This window comes from Aythya fuligula, chromosome 5, assembly GCF_009819795.1.
Source record: "Aythya fuligula isolate bAytFul2 chromosome 5, bAytFul2.pri, whole genome shotgun sequence".
NCBI lineage: Eukaryota > Metazoa > Chordata > Aves > Anseriformes > Anatidae > Aythya > Aythya fuligula.
Window position 1 is genome coordinate 31,573,965 of NC_045563.1, and position 24,977 is coordinate 31,598,941.

The following is a 24,977-nucleotide window of genomic DNA, read 5'->3' on the forward strand; positions in this document are numbered from 1 at the left end:
GCTGTGGGGACTGAAGTCACATCCAGGTGGCCCAGGGTGACCCACCTATTACCACAGCAACCATTCTATGCGCAGTCCCAGATTGAAACAAGCTCTAAACAAGCACAATAAAATGCAAAACACTTTACACCACCACATTGTTACAGTCAACACTCAAATGCAGAAAATCATAGTGAAGGGAACAAAAGCATTTAAGCATACGGCTACGTTTTACTAATACAACACTGGTAACTTCTATGCTCTAAAAGCTGTTTCTGAGGCAAAGCTAGAGCCTCAAAAAGCTGTCATATGGCTGATTATATATGTAATTAGAAGTGTTTGGACCTAATACTCAGCTGCTGTAAATCAGACTAGCTCTAGGAATGCTACTGAAGTCAGGATGGGATCAGAGATCTGTGTGTTTGGTGTCCTAGCAGCTTCCTAGAAAAAAGGCTTGAACAAATTCCCAGCCAGATGAACAGACTTGTTTATCCAAATGTGCAATTCAAATATATCGGCACGGTCCGCCTCACAGTCAGGATCCCAGCAGTGGGTTCATTTGAATGTGCAGCAGTAAAAGCAGAGGGGTTGTTCCCACTTTGCAGAGCACTAGAAGCCTCGTGGCACACAGTTTCACAGTGAAAACGAAGGGAATGCGTTGTTTTTAGACGTGTTGTTTTTAGACCATACCCTACCCTGCTACTTACCCAGAAGTGGCCTGTGGCGAGCGCAGCCCCTGCCTGCACTGGCACTTTTGAAATCAGGGCTCATCAGGGTTTTAAGCAGGATATTTGAATACAAGAATAGTACAAGTGTTGCATTTAAAACCAAACCCTTTTCTTTCACATGTAAAGCTTGAAAGCCTTACCAGCTAGAAAGAGATCAGAGGTCTGCATTTTCACATAGAAGATTGAGGGTGGTGGGTTTCTGTTTGTTTGGTGGTGTTATTTTTTCTTTCTGTTACTCAAAACAAAACAAAATCAAAAAAGGGGCGATACAATTGGCCTGAAGGCTCCTGCTGTGATGTGCTGAAGCTATGTCATGATCTGTCATGATCTCATGACAAAGCTATCCACCATTTTCAGTGGGTCAGTTTCACATAAACACTGAACACCCCTGGGAGAATCTGTAACTTTAATCATGACTGCTAAAAAAAAAAAAATCATAATCACGCTGAAGAACTAACCTGGCAGTTACGAAGCATTCTTTCAGCTTTTCTCCACACACAGACAGCCTTACAAAAGCAAGCGCTGGTTCCTAAATACACACGGGCAGGAACAACTGCAAACCCTCTGATCCCCCCCCTGCTGCCCTCAGCTGCAGCCTCCCTGGACCCAAATCGACTCAGGTCCTACTGCAAAGGCTGAGCAGCAAATCCCTGTTGCACAGAAAGAAAACAGAGCTGGTGTGCAGGATTTTGAACTACTACAGAACATTTGCAAAGCAGATGAAGAACAGTCCTGTAAACAGCTGCCTGCTGTGAGGCACAAGGGGCACATCGACATTAGAAAAGGCTTTTTAATAAGTATGTCAACAGCAAGAGGAGACCTAAGGAAGACATTGGACTGATACTTGGCAAAGATGGTCACCTTACAAGCAAGGATGAGGAAAAGACAGGCACTTAATGCCTTTTTGCCTCAGTTTTCACTATTAATGATAGATCTGCCCAGTTCTTTGAGCTGGAAGACCTTGACTGGGGGAGTAGTGACATTTCCTCTGCGGCCACTGAAATTATGAGGGACCAGTTGTGTCAGCTGAATGGCCAGCAGTCCATGGGCCTAATGGGATTCACCCCAGAGTATTGAAGGAGTTACAGAATGTAACAGATGAGTCTTTCTCAACAACTCACCAAAGGTTTTGGGAGTCAGTAAGTCCATTCCAACTCAACTATTCTAATTTAAAAAAGGGCTAAGTTTTGTTTGTTTTTGTAAACTAAGGACTGAAGCTTGAGGATTAAATTCAGATTGCCCCATCCAGATACATTTAGTGGCTGCGGTACAGTGGGAGGTTCTGACCTAGCTTCATTTTAATGCTGCAATTTTACCTCCCAAATAAAACCGAAGTTCAGGGTGGCTGCAGCAAAACCATGTGTTAATTAGAAAAAGATATTTCCTTACTTGCTCAGAAATACCACATTTGATGAATCACTGCCATGTGCAAATTCATCAGAAGGTTTCCTTTATTCTAGCATCATGTTTGCATTCCTATTTGTGCTAATACTAAGAGTTCCAAAACTTATAAGACAAACAGGAATATTTTCTTTAAAACATTTTCTTTAGAAAGAAAAAAAAAAAGGAAAAAAAGACAAATCTAAACCATGGCAAAGGACAAGACCAACACCAGCCCCTGGGTGCAAACAGCAGTGGGTCTATGGGAAAGCCAAGGCAGGTGAGGAGGCAGCACACAAAGCACATATTTTGGCCTTTCATTCAGAAAGCGTGAGATTGGGAAAGGCTGATGATGCCAAAATCTAAACTCCGTGGCATTGGGAACATTGCACAATGCCACAGACTAAATCTCAGAGTGTTGCTGGCAGTCACCTGCAAGTTTCTTTCCTGTGATCAATGGGAACACTCTGGCAATGTCACCAAGGCCTCCCCTCCTGCCTGCTCCCCACAGCACACACACCAGTGCTCCCCTCGGACACACAAGTACATCCACGCGGCCCTGCTTGCACAGCCACAGTCACTCTCACTGCCACACGTAGCACACACACACGCACGGCTTCCTGCTAATGAAATGGGCGCACGATGCTGAGGCACCCCACAAATACCATTCCCCAAAACCATGGTCAATAACTGCTCACACTCCTCCCCTGCAGCCCCACGTTCCCGGGGAGCAGCTCCCCTCACGTCGGGCTGACCGTACACACAGGGACACGTCCACGCTGCTGACATGCAGCCACACGAGTGTCAGGACATACACAAGATGCTCCGCAGATTAGCGATCCCTGATGGTATGACAGAAAGATTCCCCCCCGACCCTTTTTCCTAAACCACATATTTAAAAAAAAAAATCCTACTGAAAAGTCCTGGAAGCAATTTGGAGTGTGAAATCCTCAAAGCTGCCAATGGGAGAGACCAAGGTAGAGCCAGGCCGAGACGATCCCCTGGAAGGAGAGGTGGTTATGGAGCTGGGGAGGTGGCAGGAGGTGTTCTTCCCTGTTAACTGTGAGGGTCCAGGCTGGATTCAGACACCACAGGGAGAGTCCTGGCCCAGTACTAGCCTCTGGGTGCAGCACCAGTTCCGAAGGGAGAACGGAGAGAGGCTCCCCAGCTCTCTGAGGCTGGGGCGAGAGGTCTGGATCAGTCCAGCCCCAGGTCTGAGTCAGATGACGACCTCTCGTCGGCCATATCACGGATGGCGTTCTCCATGGGGGCCAGGTTGCCGCTCGGCGTGATGCCCATGGGCTGGATGACTTGCTCTCTGCAGCCAGGGTGGAGAAAGGGGGGAAGGTAACAGAAATTTAAACAGAAGCTTACAGCGGAAATTACTGCAGAGACAGACGCATCCTACAGCAGGAACGCTGGGCCTGTGCAAACTGCCATGGGGCAGAGCCCAGAATGACCCTGAGCCAGCAGCAAGAGCTGTATGTGGTCAGAACACCCTCAGCAGATCCTGGGCTCCTCTCTGCGATGCCGATTAACCAGGGATGAAAGATGACTGGAGAAAGCATTCCCACAGGGAAGGGGATTTGCTGGCACTAGCTGCCATGTGTCCCCAAAATGCCATCTCCTACCAAGTGGCCTTGCTAGGACCGTGGCTGCTGCTGCTGCCTAGCACTCAGCCAACCCTGGGGAGGTGGCAAGTGCCTGGAAACCCACCGTAGGCATGTAAGGGAATTTCATGGCAAGCCATAGGACCAAAGAAGTCTGTAGGGCTTGCAATGCTTTCCCCTAGATGTAACAGCACCCAGCTTAAGGAAATTTGGAAATATTTCTCCATGGATCTCTCCCACTGCCTTATGTCCCTTCAGTTTGCAGATGCTTTGAATGCATTCCCAAGGGCAGTGATAAATGTAAGTTACAGACAGCCAGGTGTTAACACAGACATGACTACACACAATCTTCTAGTACCTGGACAATTTGTCAAACATGTTGACTAACTTCATGGCTTCGTATTCCTTCTGCTCTTCAGTCATCCCTTCCATGGGGTTGGGGAGTTTCTCCTCAACACGTCCCGTGACAGGGTTAATGCTACAAGAAGAATAGTGAGAAAAAAGGTGAAGGTAGAGGAATACAACATCACAGCTAAGGGTGAAACTTAAATAACGAAGAAGGAACATTGCACATGAAACACAAGGGAGGTGGCAAGGTGGCAAAGGAGGGAGGTAAAGCACAGAGGTAAGAAAGCTGTTTAAAAACTGTCTTTACCTATACTAAGCAGAGGAATGCACTGGTAGAGCTGGTTGTAATTGCCACAAACCAGTGCCCTCTGGTCTTGCTGCCTAGGTTAGGTCTTGTGTTATTGCAGTGCAACAACACGTTGACTCTGATCTCTTCCTGTATGCCCTACACACAATCCCCCCCTGCTACAAATCCCTCTCATTTTTCTGGTGAGAAGTTCCCATCCTGCCAATTCCACCATGCAGATTTAAAACACGTGCACAAGGGGAGGCAACATATCTTCCCTCTCCTTAAGTCAGGAGGCAAAAAAACTAACACCAAAAAGGATTAAAAAAAAAAAATAGTGTAAACCACATTTTACGCAATGCTGGAAAGTGTGAGACTCACAGTTGAGAACAATTCTGGAGCTCTCCCTTCATACATTTCACCCCTGAATTACCACCACTCAATAGTGAGGAAAGGAGAAAAATAAAAAGAAATAAAAATTCACTCCAGCAGCACAGGGCTCTGGAGCTGGAGAGAGGTAATCAACACTTTCAACCTAGCTGCAAGTCAGGAAAACCCTTGTCCCCTATATCTCAGTGCACAGTAAAACCCTGCCTTTATGTTGGGCCACCAAAAAGGTATATAGGATACCAACTAGAGAGATGCTGCCACATGCACACCATGAGCAGTTCTGGTGCAGAACAGGCTCTGGCTCAGGCATCTACTTTGCTCTAGAGGCTGTGCCCAGCTGTAGGGACTGGGTCTACCTACCCGTGACCACACACACCACGGGTAGCTCGGCCACAGAGGCTTTTCACCCAAAAAAAAGGTAAAGGTAGCGGAATATAACACCACATCTAAGGGTGAAACTTAAATAATGAAGAAGCAACATTGCACATGAAACACAAGGGAGGCAGCATGGAGGCAGATGAAAAAAGGGACAGAAGAATGGGAAGGAGGTGTAGGAGTAAGGGTGCTACAGAGGGGGAGCAGAGTTCTGTACTTGGGCTTTGCCTCTTTGTACTCTTCTGTGTCGGTGTCTTCATCTTCCGAGTACTCTCCCTCTTCCCGACCTCCAGCCATGAGGCCTCGTGCTGCCAGGAGCCCAGCCGCGTTCCCATAGCCTGTGTACTTCACAAACCGTGACACTAAAGGGAGGACAGAGAGACAGATCACCCTGTGTTTCCCCTCCTACCTCTGCAGCCCCACCTGCTCCTCCACGCTCTGACAGCAAGATTGGTTCAAGGCCATGGAGACGCAGAAATGCCGGTGTTTCTGTGAACCCGGTGACAGGGAGCACAGCTCCCACAGCACGCACCAGGAATGGCAAGGACAACACACACAAGGTGTGGGGGGAATCTGAAAGCGGGTCAGGCTATCTCCAGGGTGTCAGGGTGTCCTTCAGCAGAGCTTTCCTGTCACCACTGGCATGAAAGACAGCAAGCCCTTGGAAACTCCACTCTCTTCCCTATCTAATGCATCCAGCTCAAGGGAAGACAGAGTTCCTGGTGTCTGCAGTCACCCGTCCCACACTCTGACTTGCCCAGAGGCCAGGCTCCAGGACTCCCTCTCACCAAAGCGTGCAACAAGCCCCTGTGACTCACCGCTCTCCTTGCAGAGCACAAAAAGAAACTCTGCTGCGCAGTGTTTCACGTCGGTGTCGATGTGGGTCATCAAACGCACCAGCTTGTTCCGCAGCGAGTTCCCCACCTCCGGACGGTTCTTCACATCCCGGAGCGGAGGCAGCACCTACAAGGCCACAGTGAAGGGGATCAGTGGAGCTGGAACATGCAGGGAAAAAAGTACATGCACTTTACAAATCAATTAAATCTAATGAACCCACAGAGTGTGAAGAAAAAACACTGTAGGTATCATGGGCTTCAACCCCCAGTATGTCAGAACCTAATACAGAGGGAGAGGAGCTCCCTCTCCTTGGATGGCAATATTTAGGCAGCTTGCTCTTCCCCTCTCTCTCAGTTCAGCATCACTTTAGTTGGAACCATGGAGTACCTTTGCCTTCAGGAACTTCCTCGTCTGGCGGTGAACTCGGGCGCTCTCAGTCAGCAGGTTCAGCACAGGGGTCAAACTCTCCTTCAGCTTGTGGCCCTGGAGAAGTGTTCACAAAAACGAGCAACATGTCAGTGACACCGAGTTCAATCTCTCTAGTTCGTGGTGGACATCACGAGTACCGAGTGGCAAGGAAACGGATGGACACCGAGGCAATTCCAGCCTCTGCAACAGGAGTTTCAGTGCTTCATCACTCCTCTAACTCCTCAGGCTTTCCGAGTCCTGCTCTGCAGCACAGCAGTGCTAGAAATAGTTGTGCAGAGCTTCAAGCATAGAGAAGTGCGGTGGTAATATTTGGAGGACCTTTGGAATAACTCCAGAGACTGCAAACCACCGCCAGCTCAGTAACAATGCAAATTCAGGCTTTCAGAAACAGAGGAACAAAAGAGCACAAGGGGCTCGGGAGGAGTGAAGAAAGATGAATGGTCTCGATAAATAAGAGCATGACTGCCAGTCCTCAGACAGCAGACTGCTTGGGGAGTGTCAGAAAAACCCATCAAACAATTTGGCTGCATCCAAACAATTAAGCTGCCCAGCAAATCACCATTTACTTGAGTGAAACCGAGCACTTCTATTTTAATCACCCAGCTAACCATCTGCTGCTCAACCGATCTCACTACCAGCAGTAGCAGCAATGACACAGCGACCCTCTCAGTTCACAGATATTGTTTCAGTCCTACCAGCGATAATGGTTTTGCTTCTGCTAAGAACAGCCACTTCTGTAAGGCACTACCTCCAAAGTAACCGTGCCTTGCTGGTGCTCCTGTGGTTTTGACATGACGTGGTGGCGCTGGGCTTTTCAAGGCTGAATGCAGGGAGGGTGCCCTGCACTGAACTTGTGAAACGAGCAGCCAAGAACTCTGCACAGCAGCCTCTCAACTTACCCTGTCGAGGCGGCGTTCTAGGAAATCCAACAGGATGTTGACTGCATCCATGTTGACACCCATGTATTCAAGCGAGCCGGGCCGGACTTTTGGGGTCAGGAGGACATCCAGACATTTCAGGGGCAGGTTGCCCAAAAGATTAACTGTATGGCTGAACATGTGAAAGAAGAACAGTGAACACACAATCGGGGATTTTTGTTCATAGAAGTTCTTCAGCTATCCAGAAATTAAGGTTTATTAACAACTTCCAGGAGTGCAACAACTCCTAAAGCAGACCTAACCTGTCTTTGGGTTAGATCCCAAGCTCCTCACACCAGTGGAATGAAATAAATCAAACTGCTTTTTTGTACAGCTGAACAACTTGCTGGAAGTCCAAAAAGACTTCAGTGACAACTGAGAAACTACGGATCTTGGCACAGAGGCCAAGTAGGACCAACAGGGGTGGTCAAAGGTTGTATCTAGGACCTCCATCACTCACTGGACCAATAAAGCTTAGCAATGTGGTGCAGACAATTTCTCAGCATGGCTCAGGAGACAGACAGTTAATTAAGGCCAGCCCAGAGACTCTTTAATTAAGGCAGAAGAGATCTGCTCTGGCTCACTGAAGTGGGAAGCACCATTGAAAAGACCTGGTGCACAACACTGAATATGACCCTTGCAGTCAGGCAGGCTCAGACAAAACATTTCCTCCTGGACGTCATCCAGGAGGCTGTGGTATCAGTGCACATAATTTGACTGCAAAGGGCAGTCAATTCTAGCAGCACAAGGAACCTGCAGGCTGGACCAAAGATGCCTGTTTGTCAGAAGTGACCTTAACAATCAGCATACAAGCAGAGGATGGTAATGCCAAGGTCAGGCAGGGCCTGCTCTGGGCAGACTTCGGGTCGGTTTCTGTGCATATCTTTATCTTGTTATCTAACAGACCTGTGGAACTCCTCCGTTCGGTCCTCTCCATCAGCAGAAATCATGAGGCAGTGGCGCAGGAGGGCACCCAAGTGCCGGTACAAAGCAGCATCTTCCTGGCCCCAAAACAGAAAATGAAAACCTCGATCAGGAAAAGGGATCGCTTGCTACCTTTACACGTAACTGGGGGCTGCCTGGGGGGCAGTACCTACTACGAGGAAATGCAAGCAGAGCAGAAAAACAGTCGTCAGGCCATAGCCTGGGAACACGCAGATGTGGTGTGGTGCAGTATCCAGGAGCTTACCTCATCTACCTCCCTCTTGCTGGAATCAAAGGTGATGTTGAAGAGCACTTTGAGGATCTCCATGGCTCGCTCTGTCTCTTGCCGGGGCAAAGGCGGGAGGAGTCCCTCCTCGGTGGCAACTTCGTAGGGGTCCATCCACTTTACGCCAAGAGTCAGCTCCAGGGTGTCTGTCATCAGGCCGATGCCCCTGAGCTCTTGGGCCAGCTGCTGTCGGATGTCCACTCGCAGTGCCGTCAGCAGGAAGAGGAGGCGCAGGTCGAAGAACTTGACCTCGTGAGGAAGGCTCCTCTCGTTGTACAGTTTGATGCGCTTGGCCAGGCCCACCACCAGCCGAGCCTCAGCCGTCAGCTCCTGGGCCCGAGGGCTGCTGAAGACGATGTTGCAGAGGCATTTGAGGGATTCCAGGATGACGTCCAAGTCTGGCACCTCCCGGATGAGTTCCTCGGAGTAATCGATGCCAGCGTGCCTGGAGAGGGTCTTCAACCCTTCCTTGGTGGTGAAAGGGTCGAGGCAGTACTTGTCCCGGGACAGGATGCGGATGCTTTCCAAACAGGTGACCTGGCAGGACGGCTGGAGCTCTCTTTCCAGGAACTTGATAAGTAGCTGGGCCATTTTCTGTGCAGTTGGAAACAAAGAATGCCTCACGCACTGACACCTCATAGCGCTCCCCCAAGGGCACCACCCTGTTACACTCTGCCCTGGAAGATGAGAGCATCACCCAGATGTGGACCTGCTACCAGCTCTGATTCAGGAGCACATTTGGTGGCCCTTGGGAACAATTTGGCTCTAGAATCCAGTCCCTGCTCAATTCAAGCAAGGACAAGCAGCAAGAGACAAAGAATGGCTGGGAAATGGTATCAGATCAAAGGGGAGAGCACAACAGGTTACTGCTACTGACCTAAGGGACGATTGCTTATTTGAGGTTCACCTGTGGTTAGGATGGTTTAGGCTAATATGGTTTATTTGACAGCTGCATTAAGTTAAGGGACAGCAGGGCAAAAAAAAAAAAAAAAAAGCCCCTTTTCATAGCTTCAGAGCAACAGCAGATGTCCACTCGCACCAGAGCCTTAAGGTTAGGGAGGCATCTGCCTTGGGTGCTCCAGAAACAGGCTGATGAGCTTGAGAGATGCATCAGAAAACTGCTGCAGGAGGGGAAGAGGAACTAAACGAGTTCAGAAGCGTTTGTGGTATGATAGGAAAAGAAATGAAAAGACCTCAGAAGATTCAAGTAAGAAGTACCTCCCTAAATCTCAAGGCTGTCTGGAGACCTACTAGCCCAGATCTTCAGCAGGTACAGACTGGCAGAGCTCCAGTAACACCAATTTACAGCAGCTGAAACGCTGACCCTGGTGGGTCACAGTATTGTGTGTGATGGCAAGCTGTGGAGGAGCATGAGAGCAAAGGTAATGCCTCACAAAACCAAGGCTGGTTTTAGCTGCATGTAGCAACACTTCACATTTCACTAGCAATCCATTGCTCAAGCAATCATACCACGATGAGGGAAGATCTCACTAGGTCTCTCTAACAATAATAGAGAGTAAAGGTCTTTCTGACTCAGTCAGGCTAAAGAGATCTCAAAGCACGTGTGTCCACAGCTGAACCTTCAGAAGAACCAAACACGCAGAATTACACGGTGATGCCCAATTCATATTTGATGACAAACACCCCAGAAGTAGAGCACCTTAGCTCTGGGCCTGAATTCACAGCCTGCGCGGCCGCTCCAGCTCAAACAGCAAGGCAGTGCAGGGCAAAGAGCCCCGATCTTCTGACCATGAGTCAGGCTGCAGCTGGAAAAACTTCACGCTAGCATTAGCTGGCAATGGCAAGGACAAAAGAGGTCCCATTCTTCACCCTGATGGCCCTGTCTATGCTTGCTGTGCTAACACGGGCAGTAGTGCATGAACTGGACCACAAAACTGATCCAGGTGGAAAATAAGCCAGGAAAAATAGTTTTTTGTTTGTTTGTTTTGTTTTTTAGGCAGATCAGCCCACCAAACATATTCACTGTGCAGCCATGCAAGGGTCTGCCCTGGCATGAGAAATGCAAGACTGGAAGTGAACAGACAGGGGTGTTTATGTCCATTAAGCACCAGATTATGTCAGCTTAAAGTGCCTGTTAATACACAGCCCTGGTCAAATCCTGCAGCTGGCTCACAGTGAAAGCACTTACCCACTAGAGGCATGCATGTTACTATGATTTTTGTCCAGCACACTCGTACCATTGAGACCCACACAAAGGATCACATTTTTTGTACACCTGTGGCCGAGGCTATACACATCTCCAAACCCAAAGGGTTTGCTAATGTTGCAAGGATGCTGACCTTGATCCTAAACCATCATCTACTGATGGAAAAACTAGAGAACGATGCCCTGAGCACACCGTTCCCTGGGCAGGTACTTAAAAAAGTTTTCAAAAAGCTACTTATCTCTTTCCCCAAAGGAGCTGCCACCATCAAGCCCTGCCGGACACAAGTGCAGAGCAGACTTACCCCTCCAACAAGAGGAAGAAAGCAAAGAGCACGCCTACCTTCCTCTCTTCCCGTTCCTCATCGTCAAAGGTGAAGCACTGAGATTTCTGTGGGGGCAGAACAGAAACAATTAAAATGAAGGAATAGTTTAAAAAGCAAAACTGTTTGCCTCAGCCAGGGAAAAGTAATTCAGCTTGAAAGCAACAGGTCTAAAAAAGAAAGCAAAGGCAAAGAAGTCTTCTCAGAAACAGCCACCTACCAACACAGAGGCAGGGAATCAGGATGGCAAGGAGTGCAACAGCACTTAAAGAGGTCTGTAATACTCACAGCATTTTTAACGAGCAGTGGAAGTTCCTGAGGAGTCAGACAAAAGGACAACTTCCCTGTTGCTGAAGTTTTTGCTTCCTGCCTCTGAGGTTTTTGCTTCCTGCCTGCCTTTTCTCTCCTACATCATCCTTTCTTAAGCAACTCCAACTACTCGCATCACAACAAGCAGGGAACGAAGCTGGTTTAGAAAGCACAGACATTGTGACCCACACTGCCAGGTCAGAATAGCTTTCCTTGACCAAGATCCCCGCTATTCCAGGAGCCCCTGCTTCCTTTTCGTCATTGGAAAAGATCTGTGATGAATAATTCCCATTGCACTCTTCTGTTGGCTGTGTTGGAAGCTGAATGCCACAGGCCAAAGCCGTGCCCATCTGATGGATGGACTTATTTTTAAATGCTGCAGCTGTGAAGTGGGTATTCATCATAAATATCCCAAAACAGTCTGTAACAAAGTCATAGAATGGTTTGGGTTGGAAGGGACCTTAAAGTCCATCTGGTTTCAACCCCCTGCCACAGGCAGAGACACCTCCCACCAGCCCAGGCTGCTCAAAGCCCCATCCAACCTGGCACTGAACACTTCCAGGGTTGGGGCATCCACAGCTTCTCTGGGCAATTCCTCTCCCGAGTGAGGCCACCAAGCTGTGCCTACACACTTCTTCCCTTCTTATTTATTGTTCCTTTTCCTGCCTGAAAGCACCCTCTCCTCATTATTTGGAGACAGATCCTTGTGTTCTTCGTTCCTGCGATGTCTGGAAGTAAGAGTGTTTTTCAGCTCGTGTTCTTTAAACACAACTGATAGACACAGGTAAACACCCCACTCCACGTGGCACCTCACAGCCTGAGTTACTCCTGTGTGCCTTTGCTTCAGAGAGCACTTGAACTGCAGAATGGTTAACATGCACAAATAATTCATGACCTCTTCAGTAAGACACATTGACAGCAAGTACTGCGAAGAAGGAATTGCTGGAACCAGGTAGGAAGAACAGCCATCCTCTCCGCCTTCTTTGCTTCCTAACTTCTGGCAGAGTTCTCCAAAGGTGAACCACCCAGCACGAGGCAGTTTCTCCTTTTATCCCACACATTGCCTCAAGTCACAGACAAGGACTGTCAGTCAAGTCTGATTTCCTGCACAGAACAGTTCCGGAGCCTGTTTTGGAAGAAATCTGAATTTCTCTACACCCCCATTACATCCTTTTTCTTAAAACAAAAAAAAAAAAAAAAAACAGTTCTGCTCTGCTCACATGAAACGTTCCTGTGTGTCTCGTGGCTGTGCCTAGGAGGACAGTCTCCTTTCTGGCTACATCAGTTTCCAATGAACTGCTCAGCACAAAACATCAAAGGGTCCCTGGTAAAAAGCAGCACTTCCCAGTCGATGATGCAGTTCTGATTTATACCAAGAGAACATGAGGAATGCTTTTGAGAATCAAACTATTTAAAATTTATGAAAACATTAATTATGTATGCATAGATACAGCCTGATCAGATACAGATAGAGACACGGGGTATAATTATATCATATTTCTCTATTATTTTCTTAGTGCTCCCCATCACCTTTTACTGAGTTACACTGCAGACACACACTTACAGAGCTGCTCAATAATGACAATTAGTCTCACCACAAACAATTATTGTTATACACCAGGCTAGTCCTTCTCTTGAGCTTCTGCGATTCACCGATATCCCATCTGCATGTCTGAACAGCAGAGCTTGTTTCCTGCAGTACATACCACCTTATGGCTCTGCTTCCCCCGAGCTGATGTTGATGCATCACTTGAGCAACTTCAGGTGCAGAAGCAGGACAGCTCTGCTCCTGTAGTGCTGGGCCAGGGGCTGGCCTTTTGTGCTTCAGCACCGTGATCTGATCTGTGCACAGGCTGTTGCACCATGTTACGAGGAACTGGCAGTTCAGTCCTGGAACCCATGTGCTCTGCAGACATCCATGGCACTTGTTCTCTTCCCATCTCATCCTCTTTGCAGGCTCACGTAATCTCATTTACATACATGTTCACAATATCTGTGGTTTTGCTTTAGATCTATTTTATTCATAGAATCACAGAGTGGTTTGGGTTGGAAGGGGCCTTAAAGATCATCTAATCCCAACCCCCTGCCATGGGCAAGGACACCTTCCACGAGACCATGTTGCTAGTTATTCCTGGCAACCACAAATTGACTGCATATTCAGTAGTGAATTAAAAAACATATACCCCCAGAAAAGGGTACAGAACCACCAGCTTTTGCAGTAAAAAGTTACGTAAGGAAGTTCCTTATTTTATCTGCATTTTCATATCCTCTTCGTTTGCTCCATTTCTTCTAGACAGACTAGCAAAATCACTGATATCCTCACAAGTTTCCTACGCCTGATACACTGACAAAGGATCCAGCTGGAGGAATTCTACAGAAAATACTGTGTTTTGATGCCTCAGATTGGTTGCACATCAAGTGCCATTTGCTCTCCTAATTTCTCCAGCATTACAGCTGCTGCAGTTGATGTTGATCCCGCTGACCTCTTTTTAACAGGGAGTTACTACTTCTTAGCTACGATTTCTCCTATTTCAAAACTGACTGTTGGAAATAGTAGCACATTTCCCCTTATTGCACACTCGTGCAAAAAACATTCACAGGTTTTCCCCCACTGACTTCCCACCTACTTCAGAATGGTGCAGAATGAGTCACGTAGATCTGCAGGGGCAGCCCTACCCTGGCGAAAACCCTCTGAAAGAGACTTCCCTGACAACCAGAGTCTATTTCAAAAGTAAATTACCCCCACAGATAACCTTTTACCACTGTAAGGCTAGAATCACTTCCATTTCTGCTTCCCAACCATTCTTATTCATATTCTGTATTCATTATTTTGTATTGTCAGCTTTCAGACCAGGCGCCTGAATCAAATTGCAGCCTCCATTCATGTCATTCCCTAATTATCTTTTACTTGCAAATCAGAATTTCACCTGCAGCTCCTCCCTAGATGTGAGTTTTATTACCTCCAAACCTTGCCTAACATAAAGAGCTCCTCCTACTTGGTCTTCACACCCACGATTATTTCCCTGCCAGGTTTTACTTAGAATCTGGATAATAAAGAAAATCCTTTCTATGTGCTTTTCTTCCGGTATCTCAAGGACACAAGATAAAGCAAGGCTATGTAGATGCTTCATAGCAAAACATCAAAGAAGCAGCAGTCTGCAAGTAAAAGACGAAGCAGCCTGTAACATTTCCATGGCAGTAATGCGCAGACAGATGCGCTCAGAGGAGGCAGACTGGGGACAGCTGGGTAGCACAGAAATCCCACAACATGGCCAACCTGCTTCCAGCCTTGTAAACAGAAGCTGACATTAGGCAGAGGTCTGATGCCCACTCACCTCCCGGTTGTAGATCTGAAGCACCTTGAGGACTGTGTCTTGCTCCCCGTTTTCCACTGTGGCTACTACAGTCCTGAGCTCCATTATCTCAGCAGCTCAGCTACAACAGAGGTGAAACAGAGAAGAAGGGGAGTGAGGGGGCTTCCAGGGTTCCTGGATAATAGTGATGCAAAGGGACCTCAACACACAGAGATCTGAGAGGGAGTGAGAAAGGGGTGGGGAAAAGGAGGAGGAAAAAAAAATCCCAAGTGAAATTGCTCACTCTGTTGCATCCATAAAAGCAGAGCAGATGGATAACCCAGGTACAACCAGCAGCCAGGCTCCTCTCTCTCCCTTTAATCCTCTTCCTCTCTTTGCTTTTCAATGTTTAATATATGCCCTTCCAGTAAAGCACTCAGAAAAACCTTCCCCCCTCCCAGCCAGGGGATTAACACAGAACAGATAACAGCAGCTCCCTGAAATAGCTCCCTGCCTCCTCCTCCTCCCCTGGCTGTCCTGATTTCTGTTACCGCACAGAACAACAAAAAAAAAAATAAACCCAGAAACATAGCTGTGGAGTAAAAAGAGCTGGAGAGGAAAGCCAAACGGATAGGCAAGCACCTCCGGGCTTGCTTTAAGGTGGAGCTACCTTTTAAGGTGGTGAAAAGAAAGAAAGAAATTGGGATTTTATTGCATTTGCTGCTCCCTGTGCTGGGACACTCGATGCCTGACAGACCACGTACCAGATTATGGCAGAGACACTGCTCAGGGGGGTAAAAACGCACATATGGCGGGTGGCTGGCCTCCCTGGCTCAAATCTGCCTGTCATTACAGAGCACAACGCACTTCGCGATAATAATGTAAATGAGCAGATGCGCATAATGACAGGGATAATCATTATTTTAAAAATAGGCGAAAGTTTAACAGCTTGTGCAGCCAGGCAAGCCCGCAGTGCTGGAAAGTAACTCCTAATCGTGGAATATCGAACAAAATTTCAGTACAAGCACGAGTTCGTACATCTGCTTAGATCCTGTGGAGCTCTGTGCCACGTCCCACAGCCTGGGTGAGCGGTAGATAAATGTGATTAGGAGACAGGGCTCCGCTCCTGGAAATCATGCTGTGCTGAGGGAGCAGCATCAGGTTAGCCCAAAGCATCGCGTTATCCCCCCTCCTTGCCCCAACACAGCCAAGATGGGGACTTTGAGGGCTGAGGGCAAGCCCTGCAGCCAAAAACCCAACAAAATGCCGAGCCCTGGGCCACAAGAGCAGGAGGAGCAGCTCATCCACACCAGGCATCTCTCGCACTGCCACACTGGGGTACCCGGAGCGACCTCCCTCCCTTTTCAGGGGGCAGGAGCAGCTCACAGCATGCCGTAACCCACTCATTTTTGTATGTATCTTTTATTTCTGTCCCTCAGCTCCCTCCTCATACCTCCTTTCCACACCGGAGCCGAGCAGAAGGGGACGCCTCGGCCCTCCGGGGACGGGCAGCGGCGAGGAGGGCAGCCCCAGCACCTTCCTCCCCGCCGCCCCGGCTTCCTGCCGCGTTTCCTGGCCCCGGCCCTCCCCCGAGCTCCTCCGTGCACCGGAGGAGGAGGGGAAGGAGCCGTGGAGGCTTCACCGAGCGGCGTTGGGTTTTTTTTGGGGGGGAACGCGGCGCCACCGCCTCTTAGGGCTGGTCTGGAGGTGTCACAAGCACGGCGCAGCGAGGAGAGAAGGAAGCCGCTAAACCTCGCGGCTACCAGCCACGGGCGAGCTCCTCCCGGGAAAAGCTCCTAACCCGGGGGGAAAACGCAACCTAAACTGCTTCTGGCCACGAGGGGACGGGAAGGGACCCCAAAAGGGCCGCGCAGCCCCCCGGAGTACCAAGGAGCCCCATAGCAGGGGGCGGTGATGGCGCTCGGCGGCCATTTTCTGGAGGCGGGGGCCGGCGGGGCTCCGCCTGCGAGGCGCCGGGGCCGGCAGGCGCCATGGCGGAGTGGGGCCGAGGTGAGGGGAAGGGGGGATGGCGGCGGCGGGCACGGGCTGAGGGGGAGCTGCCCGCCGCTCTGTGGGGGTGAGGGGGAAGGAGACGCTTCCAGGCGCCATTTGGGAGCATCTCCCGCTGCTTCAGGGCTGGGGCAAGGGGTGCGACTCGGGGCGTTGTCGGCGATACTGTCGGCGACATCAGCCATCCCTTTGTCGCTCCCCTGCGTGACATGGCAGCGGGGAGGGCTGAGCTTCTCCCTCTCCTGGGGGGGAATGGCCGTCTCCCGTAACGCCTTGGCTGGAGGCATGTCAGGAATGGCCGGGCAGGGTTTACACCGTGAGGGTCCCGGTGCTGAATTCACTGCCACCCAAATCCCATACGTGGGACGGCGCTGGAGGTGTCTGGAGAGTCACACAAAATCTGCACTGCTTAGAGCTGTTGGCTATGGTTGAAGTTCTTGGCGCGTTTAAGGATTTGTTTCCCTCTTCCATGGTCTGTCCTGGGGTTGTTTCGGTGCGTTTTTGTCAAAAAAGGTTAGGAATGTTTAATAGTGTAGTGGCCGTGGGATGTGGATGTGGGCAGCTTCTGACAGCCCCTTGGGAGTGTTGGGGCGACCAGCCAACAGCTGGGCACTGAGGCTCACCACGTTGATTGAGCAAACACGCAGTTCCTGGTGTCAGACTGATAAAACTCGTTCTTTTCCTTTTCCCCAGGTCAGAATGGAAGCGGTGTGGAGGATATGCTGGATGTGGAGAACAAGCGTATGGCAGACAGTCTGGCTAGCAAGGTCACCAGGCTGAAGTCGGTGAGTTGTAGAGTTCACATCAGATGGCACAGTGAATGAAGTTACCTCCATCATTCCTCTTTCTTTCAGAGTCTCCAGGGAGGTGCAGATGTGTGGTTAACACAAAGGGCTTCCTATCTACTCATGACTTTTAGAGAGTGTTGTGGTGATGTCACAGTTAACTTACTAGTAAAATGCAAGGGATGACTTTGTGAATCTTTACTTTTGAGATTTAGCTACATCATCTCCATGATTCCATGATCTGTTGGGAATTATGTGCGTTTAGTTACATTAAGGGAAGTTTTAGGCACGGAGAGAAACCTTAAAGGTTCACAGAGGAGTATTGCTAAGCACATCTCAGGAAAGAAGTAATAATAGAAAGATGGGTAAATTACTTCTAAAAATTCAAGCACCTCTGTGTTTGGTGTTACTGATGCTAATTTGCTCTTACTAACATCGAATGTTTTGATTTAGAGCTTAGTAGAAATCAGTGACTCGTTTTTGAAGAAGAGAACACTGAATTTCTGCTGTCATGTCCTAGTGTTTAAATACCCCTGTCCTACGTTGATGTTGGGTAGTCAAACTTTATTTCCAGCATTGCAGAGCTGAAGAGTTCCAACAACCTGAAACTGAAACGAGGATCTTGTGTTGTCACTGTACTGAACAATCTTTCTTCTTTTTGTGTAAGAGACAAGGATGCAGTGGCTTGCTCTTCTAATGCACACAGTGGTTTTACAAGCACTGGATGCATTAAAAGCTATCTTCTTGTTAAAAGTTTGTTAATAACCATTTTCTCCCTTATCCTGTGCAGCTGGCTCTGGATATTGACAAAGATGCTGAAGAACAGAATCGTTACCTGGATGGCATGGTATGGAACCAATGAAATGTAAAAAACCATGTTTTTTTGTGTGCTAGCTTTCAGTACTTACCTTAACTTGGGCTTACTGATAATTAAACATTAGATATTTAGCAGCTGCTAGTATCACATTGTCTGAATGGGCAACAGGGCATCTAGCATCTGGAAAGACTGATGTAGGAAAACACAATTCAGAAATACAGCTGGAGGTAACCTCATTGCTGGAATTAAAGAGCTGCTCCCTGTGGCTAATTCTGTGAGGTGGATCTATTTCTAAGCTGTTCCTGTGATTTTGGGTAATGCATAAATCTGCCAGGGTTACTTACTGTAATCTCTGTAACACAGTACCTGTCAGGACTGTTCACTGATGTCTTTGGAAGGGGCAAGGCCGATGTTTTGGTCCTGCTCATGTTGTTCTGTGCCTTGTTCTGTCATTTTTCCAACACATAACACCTTGTAAAACCAAAATCACTTTCCAGAGTAATTGTCTCTAAAGCTTTGGTGGCTAATGGAAAACCACGTACTGGGGAAAGGCCAAAATGGCAGATCCTTATAGCAAAGGGATTACCTGCTGAGGCTTTTTAGGAGAAAGGTATTTCATAAACTGAATTGTGAGGACGGGAATCCAACCCAGAGACTGGAGAAAGAGATTAGTACAATAACACTGCTGTGTGGAGGGCCTTTTCTGCACATGCTGGATGTTGGAGAGCTGGTACATGGAAGCCAGAGAAAAGTTAATTGTAGTGTTGAAATCAGTTGAGTCAAAGGTGTGAGCTCAGCTTGGAAGCTTAATAGCAGAGTACGCTGACAATGTCAGAGTATCTGAAATAGATACTTGCTCAGCCCAGAAATTAGAAGAACAGAGAATTGGAAAGAAATGGAGAATTGATGTAAAGGCAAAGGATCTTAAAGTAGAAGCCCTTATTCAGCGTGATATTATGCGTCCAGAACAGAGGTGGTTTTGAAATATTTGAAGAGAAACATAAGCAGAAATTCTTAAGTAGTTCATGAATAAGGAAAACAGACCAGGAATCAAAATGAAAATGCCTGAACTGAATTAATAAGGGAATTTTTAACCACTGCCTGGTGGAGTTGCACATGCATGCTGTCCTATACCGAAGAAAAGGAAGTAATGGAAAGGAACTGCAATTTCTCAATGCTTTTTATCCTGCCCTGGTATGCATGAATGGTGCTAGCTTCATGTAGAGACATTTCCTTTGGATGAAGTGTTGACTTGTAGAGTTGCCATTAGCAAGCTGCTCCCGGCAGAAAAAGCTGCATGGGAACAATTGAACAGCCCAGTAGCAGGTGGTTTGGCCCTGACTGAAAAAAAGGAGGCACACACATTGTTTTACATTTGGAACAGAACTTCCCCTGTCCTTTTTTCTCTGCTTTGAGCACAGTGGGAATGGTGCTGCTCCTGGAGCCTGAGCACAGGAGGGGAAGGGCCTTCTGAGAGGGATGTGATGGGTGTGGAAAAATGGGCAGTTACTGTGCAGCTCCCTCTGCAGATATTTTTTAGCCAGGAAGTGGAATTCTTCAGGGACAGCTTCACCAGTTTAAAATGTCTCAGTTTGTTTTTTCTTTCTCCTTTAGGATTCAGATTTTATGAGTGTGACTGGCCTGCTGACTGGCAGCGTGAAGCGTTTCTCCACCATGACACGGTCTGGGAGGGATAATCGCAAGTTACTCTGTTCCGTTTCTGCAGGACTGATTGTTGTTTTCTTCATCCTCTACTATCTGGTGTCCAGAGCAGGAACTTGATCTTGGTTGTGATGTGGCAGTTTTACAGAACAAAACCTACGTGATGATTGACAGACTTGCTCGTCACCTTTCTAAGTCTGCCCTCTTGTGGGATCCTTGAGACTTTCCAGACAGACATTCTAAACAACTTCTCACCAGCTTATTGTCATTGTTCCAGCTGGTCATCAACGTATCTTTATAAAATGAGTATGTTTCATTCTAAATGGGTTATGATGTATAACACAATTTTGATGTTGTTAATGCTTAAGACTTTATCTCTTGCCTAGTTGTCCATGTCTGGCAGCCTGTTTTTAAGGACCACTTTTGTCCTACCTCCTTTACTGATATTCGATACTAGGCTTATGAAGAGTTGCGTCTGATAAATCCAGAGACTTGTCAGTACTCAGAAGTTCAATAAATCAGCAGAGTTTAGAAGCTGCAAAATTTAGGATGCTGATTTATAAACTTCAGAAGGACAAACGTGACTTATTCCAATTGGCCTCTAAGCTGATACCTGGTCTCAGTTTCCCCTTGACTCAGAGACCTGTTAATATCCTTGGTGTCACTGGGATGAAACGAAGTCTGTACTGCTTTGAAATGAAATCAGCATTAACTCTGAACCCTGATATTCTCTAATTGTTGCAGTGAGAAGTTGATGAGGTAAAACTTTGATGGACCCTGCAGGAAAGAAGGACCAAAGTCCCCAGGCTGCCTTGATTTGCACAAATACAGTATCTTTCTCCTACCTTCCCATACACTTGCAAATGCATTCCTTTAGACCATGAAAGCAGCGTAAAAAAAACTCTGATAGTAAAAGGTCTTAGGAAGATTGAAGAGGAAGCTGATTATGGCCTCATTACACTTAATTCCAGGTATTCCAGTACCCTGGTATTAGAGTGCTTTGGAAAGACATTGCAATTAAAAGCAGAGGTTGAGGTCAGGTGAAACTTCTAAACCATGCTGTTGGGGTGGTGGTAGGTTGAGGAAAGATTTGATTGGAAACTTAATGGATTTATTTATTAACATGGAAGGTAACCTAAGAAACTCTTAACTCGCTTTGCCGTTCACAGAGCTTTGCAGATCCGTGGCTGCGATGCTTGTGTCAGACATGGCAAGGCACACCCCCACCGGTTTTGTTTACAAAACAGTCGTTCCCAACCCACATGCAGAGCATGCTGGATTTCCTGTCCTGGGGAGCACTCTGGGAGTGCAGTAGCTGGGAACTGCAAGTTCCACTCACCCTTCTGTCCCGTCATTGGGCTGACCAGCATCTCACCCAGGCATCACGGCCCCATGTGTATTCTTCCATGGTTGAATTATTTAAGTAAGTCTGCCTCTAACTGGAGTTAAGAAATCTGTAACTTTAAAAATACTGTGCCTGTTGGGGGAGAGGAAAATAAAAAAGCTTTCTCTCCAGACAAACCTGCACTGTATAAGCTTCCTGATGTATAAACCTTTCACTTTAGAAAGCAGCTGTACAAAGCTGCTGTTTCATCTTGTCTGTTTTCTGTACCAAGTGCCTATGTGTTTTGGGATTTGCTGTTCAAAGTCTTTGCTTATTTGATTTTCTTGTCCTCCTGTGACCTCTGCAGGACTAAAGCATTCCCCCTCTGGTTTCAGTCTTCCTCTTCCCCAACAAGCCCGTATTGGCTAGATATTTCCTGTGGCCTCGGCCTGGAATCACTTAGCAATTTCTTTGCCCTTGGACTCATCTGGGTCTAGATCTGGAAATGGATGGTGGTGTCCTTTGTTTAGCTGTGCCAAAATGCCAACCAAGTACCGGGACTAGTTTAGGTGTTGTTTTTTTTTCCAAGTTTGAGGAGAATGTGTAGGGAAGAAGAGTAGGAATGGAGGCATCAAGGACTTTGGTTCTTATCGCTGCTTCTCTATTAAACGTGGCAGCTCCCAGCAATGTCTCTGTGTGGAGGAACGATGGGTGAATTGACAGACCGCTTTGATTTCACCGCTTTGATTTCACCGCTTTGATTGACCGCTTTTTCCTGGTGTTCAGGAGCTTCCCCCTGCTCCAGCGCAGACTGGATCAGCCCATGGCAAATGGTAGGGCTGTGTTTCCACCCCTGGGGCAGCCGATTCCAAGTATATTGGACTCCCCTCCAAGTGAAGGCAAATTGTGGCCTGCACTCTGCTGCTAGAGGGATGGAGAAAAATGCATTAGCGATATCAATTGTGGCGTACCACTTGGCCGCCTTCGATTCAAGTTCGTACTGGAGTTCCAGCATGTCTGGCACTGCAGCACTCAGTGGTGGCGTCACTTCGTTCAGGCCTCGATAGTCCACTGTTAGTCTCCACTCGCCATTAGACTTTCGCACTGGCCATATGGGACTATTGAAAGGTGAATGAGTCTTGCTGATCACTCCTTGGCTCTCCAATTGACGAATTAGCTTATGGATGGGGATCAGGGAGTCTCTGTTAGTGCGATATTGCCGCCGGTGCACAGCTGTGGTAGCGATTGGCACTCGCTGTTCTTCGACCCTCAGCAACCCCACAACAGAGGGGTCCTCTGAGAGACCAGGCAAAGTAGGTAATTGTTTAATGCCCTCTGTCTCTAAGGCAGCTATACCAAAGCCCACCGGAACCCTTTTGGGTCCTTGCAATATCCTCTTCTAAGATAGTCTATGCCAAGGATACACGGAGCATCCGGGCCAGTCACAATGCGGTGCTTTTCCCACTCATTCCCAGTCAGACTCACTTCAGCCTCCAATACAGTCAACTGCTGAGATCCCCCCGTCACTCCACAAATATAGACGGGCTCTGGTCCTTTATAGCTCGATGGCATTATAGTGCATTGTGCACCGGTGTCTACTAAAGCCTTATACTTCTGTGCGTCTGACGTGCCAGGCCATCGAATCCACACAGTCCAATAAACTCGATTGTCCCTTTCCTCCCCCTGGCTGGAGGCAGGGCTCCCCTAATCCTGGTCAGAATCTTCTTCGTTCTGTGTTTGAAGGACTGTCTGCTGGAAGTTGGAGCAGCAAACTTTTCAGAGAATCCCTTTTTCTTGATTGTTTTCTTTTGCAACTCACGTACCCGTGCCTCTAGGTCGCGGTAGATTTTCCATCCCATTTTCTCATGTCCTCTCCATGGTCCTCGTAAGTAAAACCACAGGGTGGCACGGGGTGAGTACCCACCATATCGTCTTCCTTGTGTGGATAAACGCCTACCCCTGATAACCGAGACACTGCTTTGTACAGGTGCGGAGGAGAATAATCTCTCTTCAAGTTGGTGAAACTTTTCAGAAAGTTTCTCCCAAGTGTTCTCTTTCGGTCGTTGGACACTGGTTGGTTCAGGTGGGGAAGAAGATAGATTCTCTTTAAGTTGGTGGAACTCTTCAGAAAGTTTCTCCACAGCTGAGACGCAGGCCTGTAAGGAAGAGGAGAGACTTTCTTCGTACTGCCGGAGTTGTTTAGCCGCTTCATCCACTGTGGGTTCCTCATCCTCTTTCCAGGCCATTATTGCCAATGAGCTGGCATATGATGATGGTGCACTCCGTACAAACTTCCGCCACATGGGTCGTGTACACCTGACTTCATCTGGATCTTTGGATGTTTGTCTGAGGTCTGGATCCTCATCAATCACTTCCCGTACGGCTAATTCTCTCAGGTACTGGATTCCCTTCTCCATAGTGGTCCACTTGCCTGGTAGACATAAAAGTTCTTCCTTGAAGGGATACCTTTCCCTCACAGCTGAGAGGAGACGCCTCCAGAGGCTGTGAGATTGTGCTCCATCTGCAATTGCTTTGTCAATGCCTGCGTCTCTAGCAAGGGATCCCAGTCGCTTGGCTTCCCTGCCGTCTAATTCCACACAATTGGCTCCAGTGTCCCAGCATCGGAGCAGCCAGGTGACAAGCTGCTCACCTATACAGCGACCAAAATCTTTCCGCACATCTCGTAACTCACGCTCGTTTAGGCTTCGGGTAGTTACTGTTGATTTTTCAGCATCCTCATCTTCCTCCTCCTGAACCCTTGATGGCCCAGCGTCATCGTCGTCTCCATTGTCTCTATACCTAGATTTGGCAGAAGACTCTCTGCGTTCTAAACGACCTGAATCTCTATACCATTTTTTCACCTTCTCTACAGGGCAGCGTGCACTGCTACAGCTCGTTTCTCTGACCCCATTACAGGGTCTGCCACAGAGGTTGGAATACCCTCTGCAGGGTCAACTTGCACTGCTACAGCTCGTTTCTCTGACCCCGTTACAGGGTCTGCCACAGAGGTTGGAATACCCTCTGCAGGGTCAACTTGCACTGCTACAGCTCGTTTCTCTGACCCAGCCACAGGAGCTGGAGCGGCTGCAGGAACTGGAGTTGGAACAGTTGCAGGAGCTGGGACTGGAGTAGCGGCAGGAGCTGGAACTGGGGCGGCTGCAGGAGCTGGGACTGGAGCGGCTGCAGAGTCCACCGTAGGGGTCACAGTGGCCATTGGATCTGTCACAGGGCTTGGAGTGGCCGCAGGGTCTGTCACTAAGTTGATAGCAGTATCAATGGCAGCTCGATAGGCGTGAGCCAGGCCCCAGCATGTTACAATGATTTGTGTTACTTTGGAACTGCCAGAATCATGACACCTTTTTCTCAAGCATTCTGCAGTTTTGAGGATTTTGCAGTTGTTCAGGGATGAATTTCCAAAACACTGGGGGTGCCAACTGCTCTAGATGCCTGCCCATATCCTCCCATACTCCCTGCCACCCACAACTATACTGCCTCCGGGCAGATCTCCGGATGAGCTTCCTAAGTAGTTGTTTAACTTTAAGCAGAACCTGAAGTGCATTCAGGAGGCAGAACAACAAGACTATGCTGGTCTGAGTATCCCAAGAATATTCAATATCTTGGAGAGCTATTGTAGCAAGCTCGGAGGGTAAGAGGGTGGTGAAGGAGGAAGGCAGAGTGATCCAGGAGGATATAGGGGTGGTGAAGGAGAAAGGGAGAGTAATCAAGTAAGAAAAAATATCTTCCCCTTTCCCCTCCACAGATTGACTCCCCAATGGAAAAAAACAATAGGTATAATTGCTAA

The 24,977-nt window shown here is 48.1% G+C and overlaps 2 protein-coding genes across 3 annotated transcripts; one reads left to right on the forward strand and one right to left on the reverse strand.

Moving 5' to 3' along the window:
• Nucleotides 1-123: 123 nt before the first annotated feature.
• On the reverse strand, nucleotides 124-16,159 carry RIC8A (RIC8 guanine nucleotide exchange factor A). 2 transcript variants are annotated; one of them, XM_032187673.1, is made up of 11 exons: nucleotides 16,031-16,159; nucleotides 14,620-14,719; nucleotides 10,996-11,043; nucleotides 8,469-9,083; nucleotides 8,186-8,280; nucleotides 7,262-7,412; nucleotides 6,321-6,416; nucleotides 5,915-6,059; nucleotides 5,314-5,458; nucleotides 4,056-4,175; nucleotides 124-3,405 (listed from the first exon to the last, which is right to left on the reverse strand). In XM_032187673.1, exons 2-11 carry the CDS (start codon nucleotides 14,701-14,703, stop codon nucleotides 3,285-3,287), a joined length of 1,620 nt encoding a protein of 539 aa, XP_032043564.1. In that variant the 5' UTR covers nucleotides 14,704-14,719; nucleotides 16,031-16,159; the 3' UTR covers nucleotides 124-3,284. The 2 variants fall into 2 exon arrangements, with proteins under 2 accessions (XP_032043564.1, XP_032043563.1); XM_032187672.1 differs by lacking the exon at nucleotides 16,031-16,159 and adding an exon at nucleotides 14,882-15,139.
• A 249-nt stretch (nucleotides 16,160-16,408) lies between these two features.
• BET1L (Bet1 golgi vesicular membrane trafficking protein like) lies at nucleotides 16,409-20,174 on the forward strand. Its single transcript, XM_032187676.1, has 4 exons — nucleotides 16,409-16,587; nucleotides 17,281-17,372; nucleotides 18,163-18,219; nucleotides 19,804-20,174. Exons 1-4 carry the CDS (start codon nucleotides 16,569-16,571, stop codon nucleotides 19,969-19,971), a joined length of 336 nt encoding a protein of 111 aa, XP_032043567.1. The 5' UTR covers nucleotides 16,409-16,568; the 3' UTR covers nucleotides 19,972-20,174.
• The last annotated feature ends 4,803 nt before the right edge of the window (nucleotides 20,175-24,977 follow it).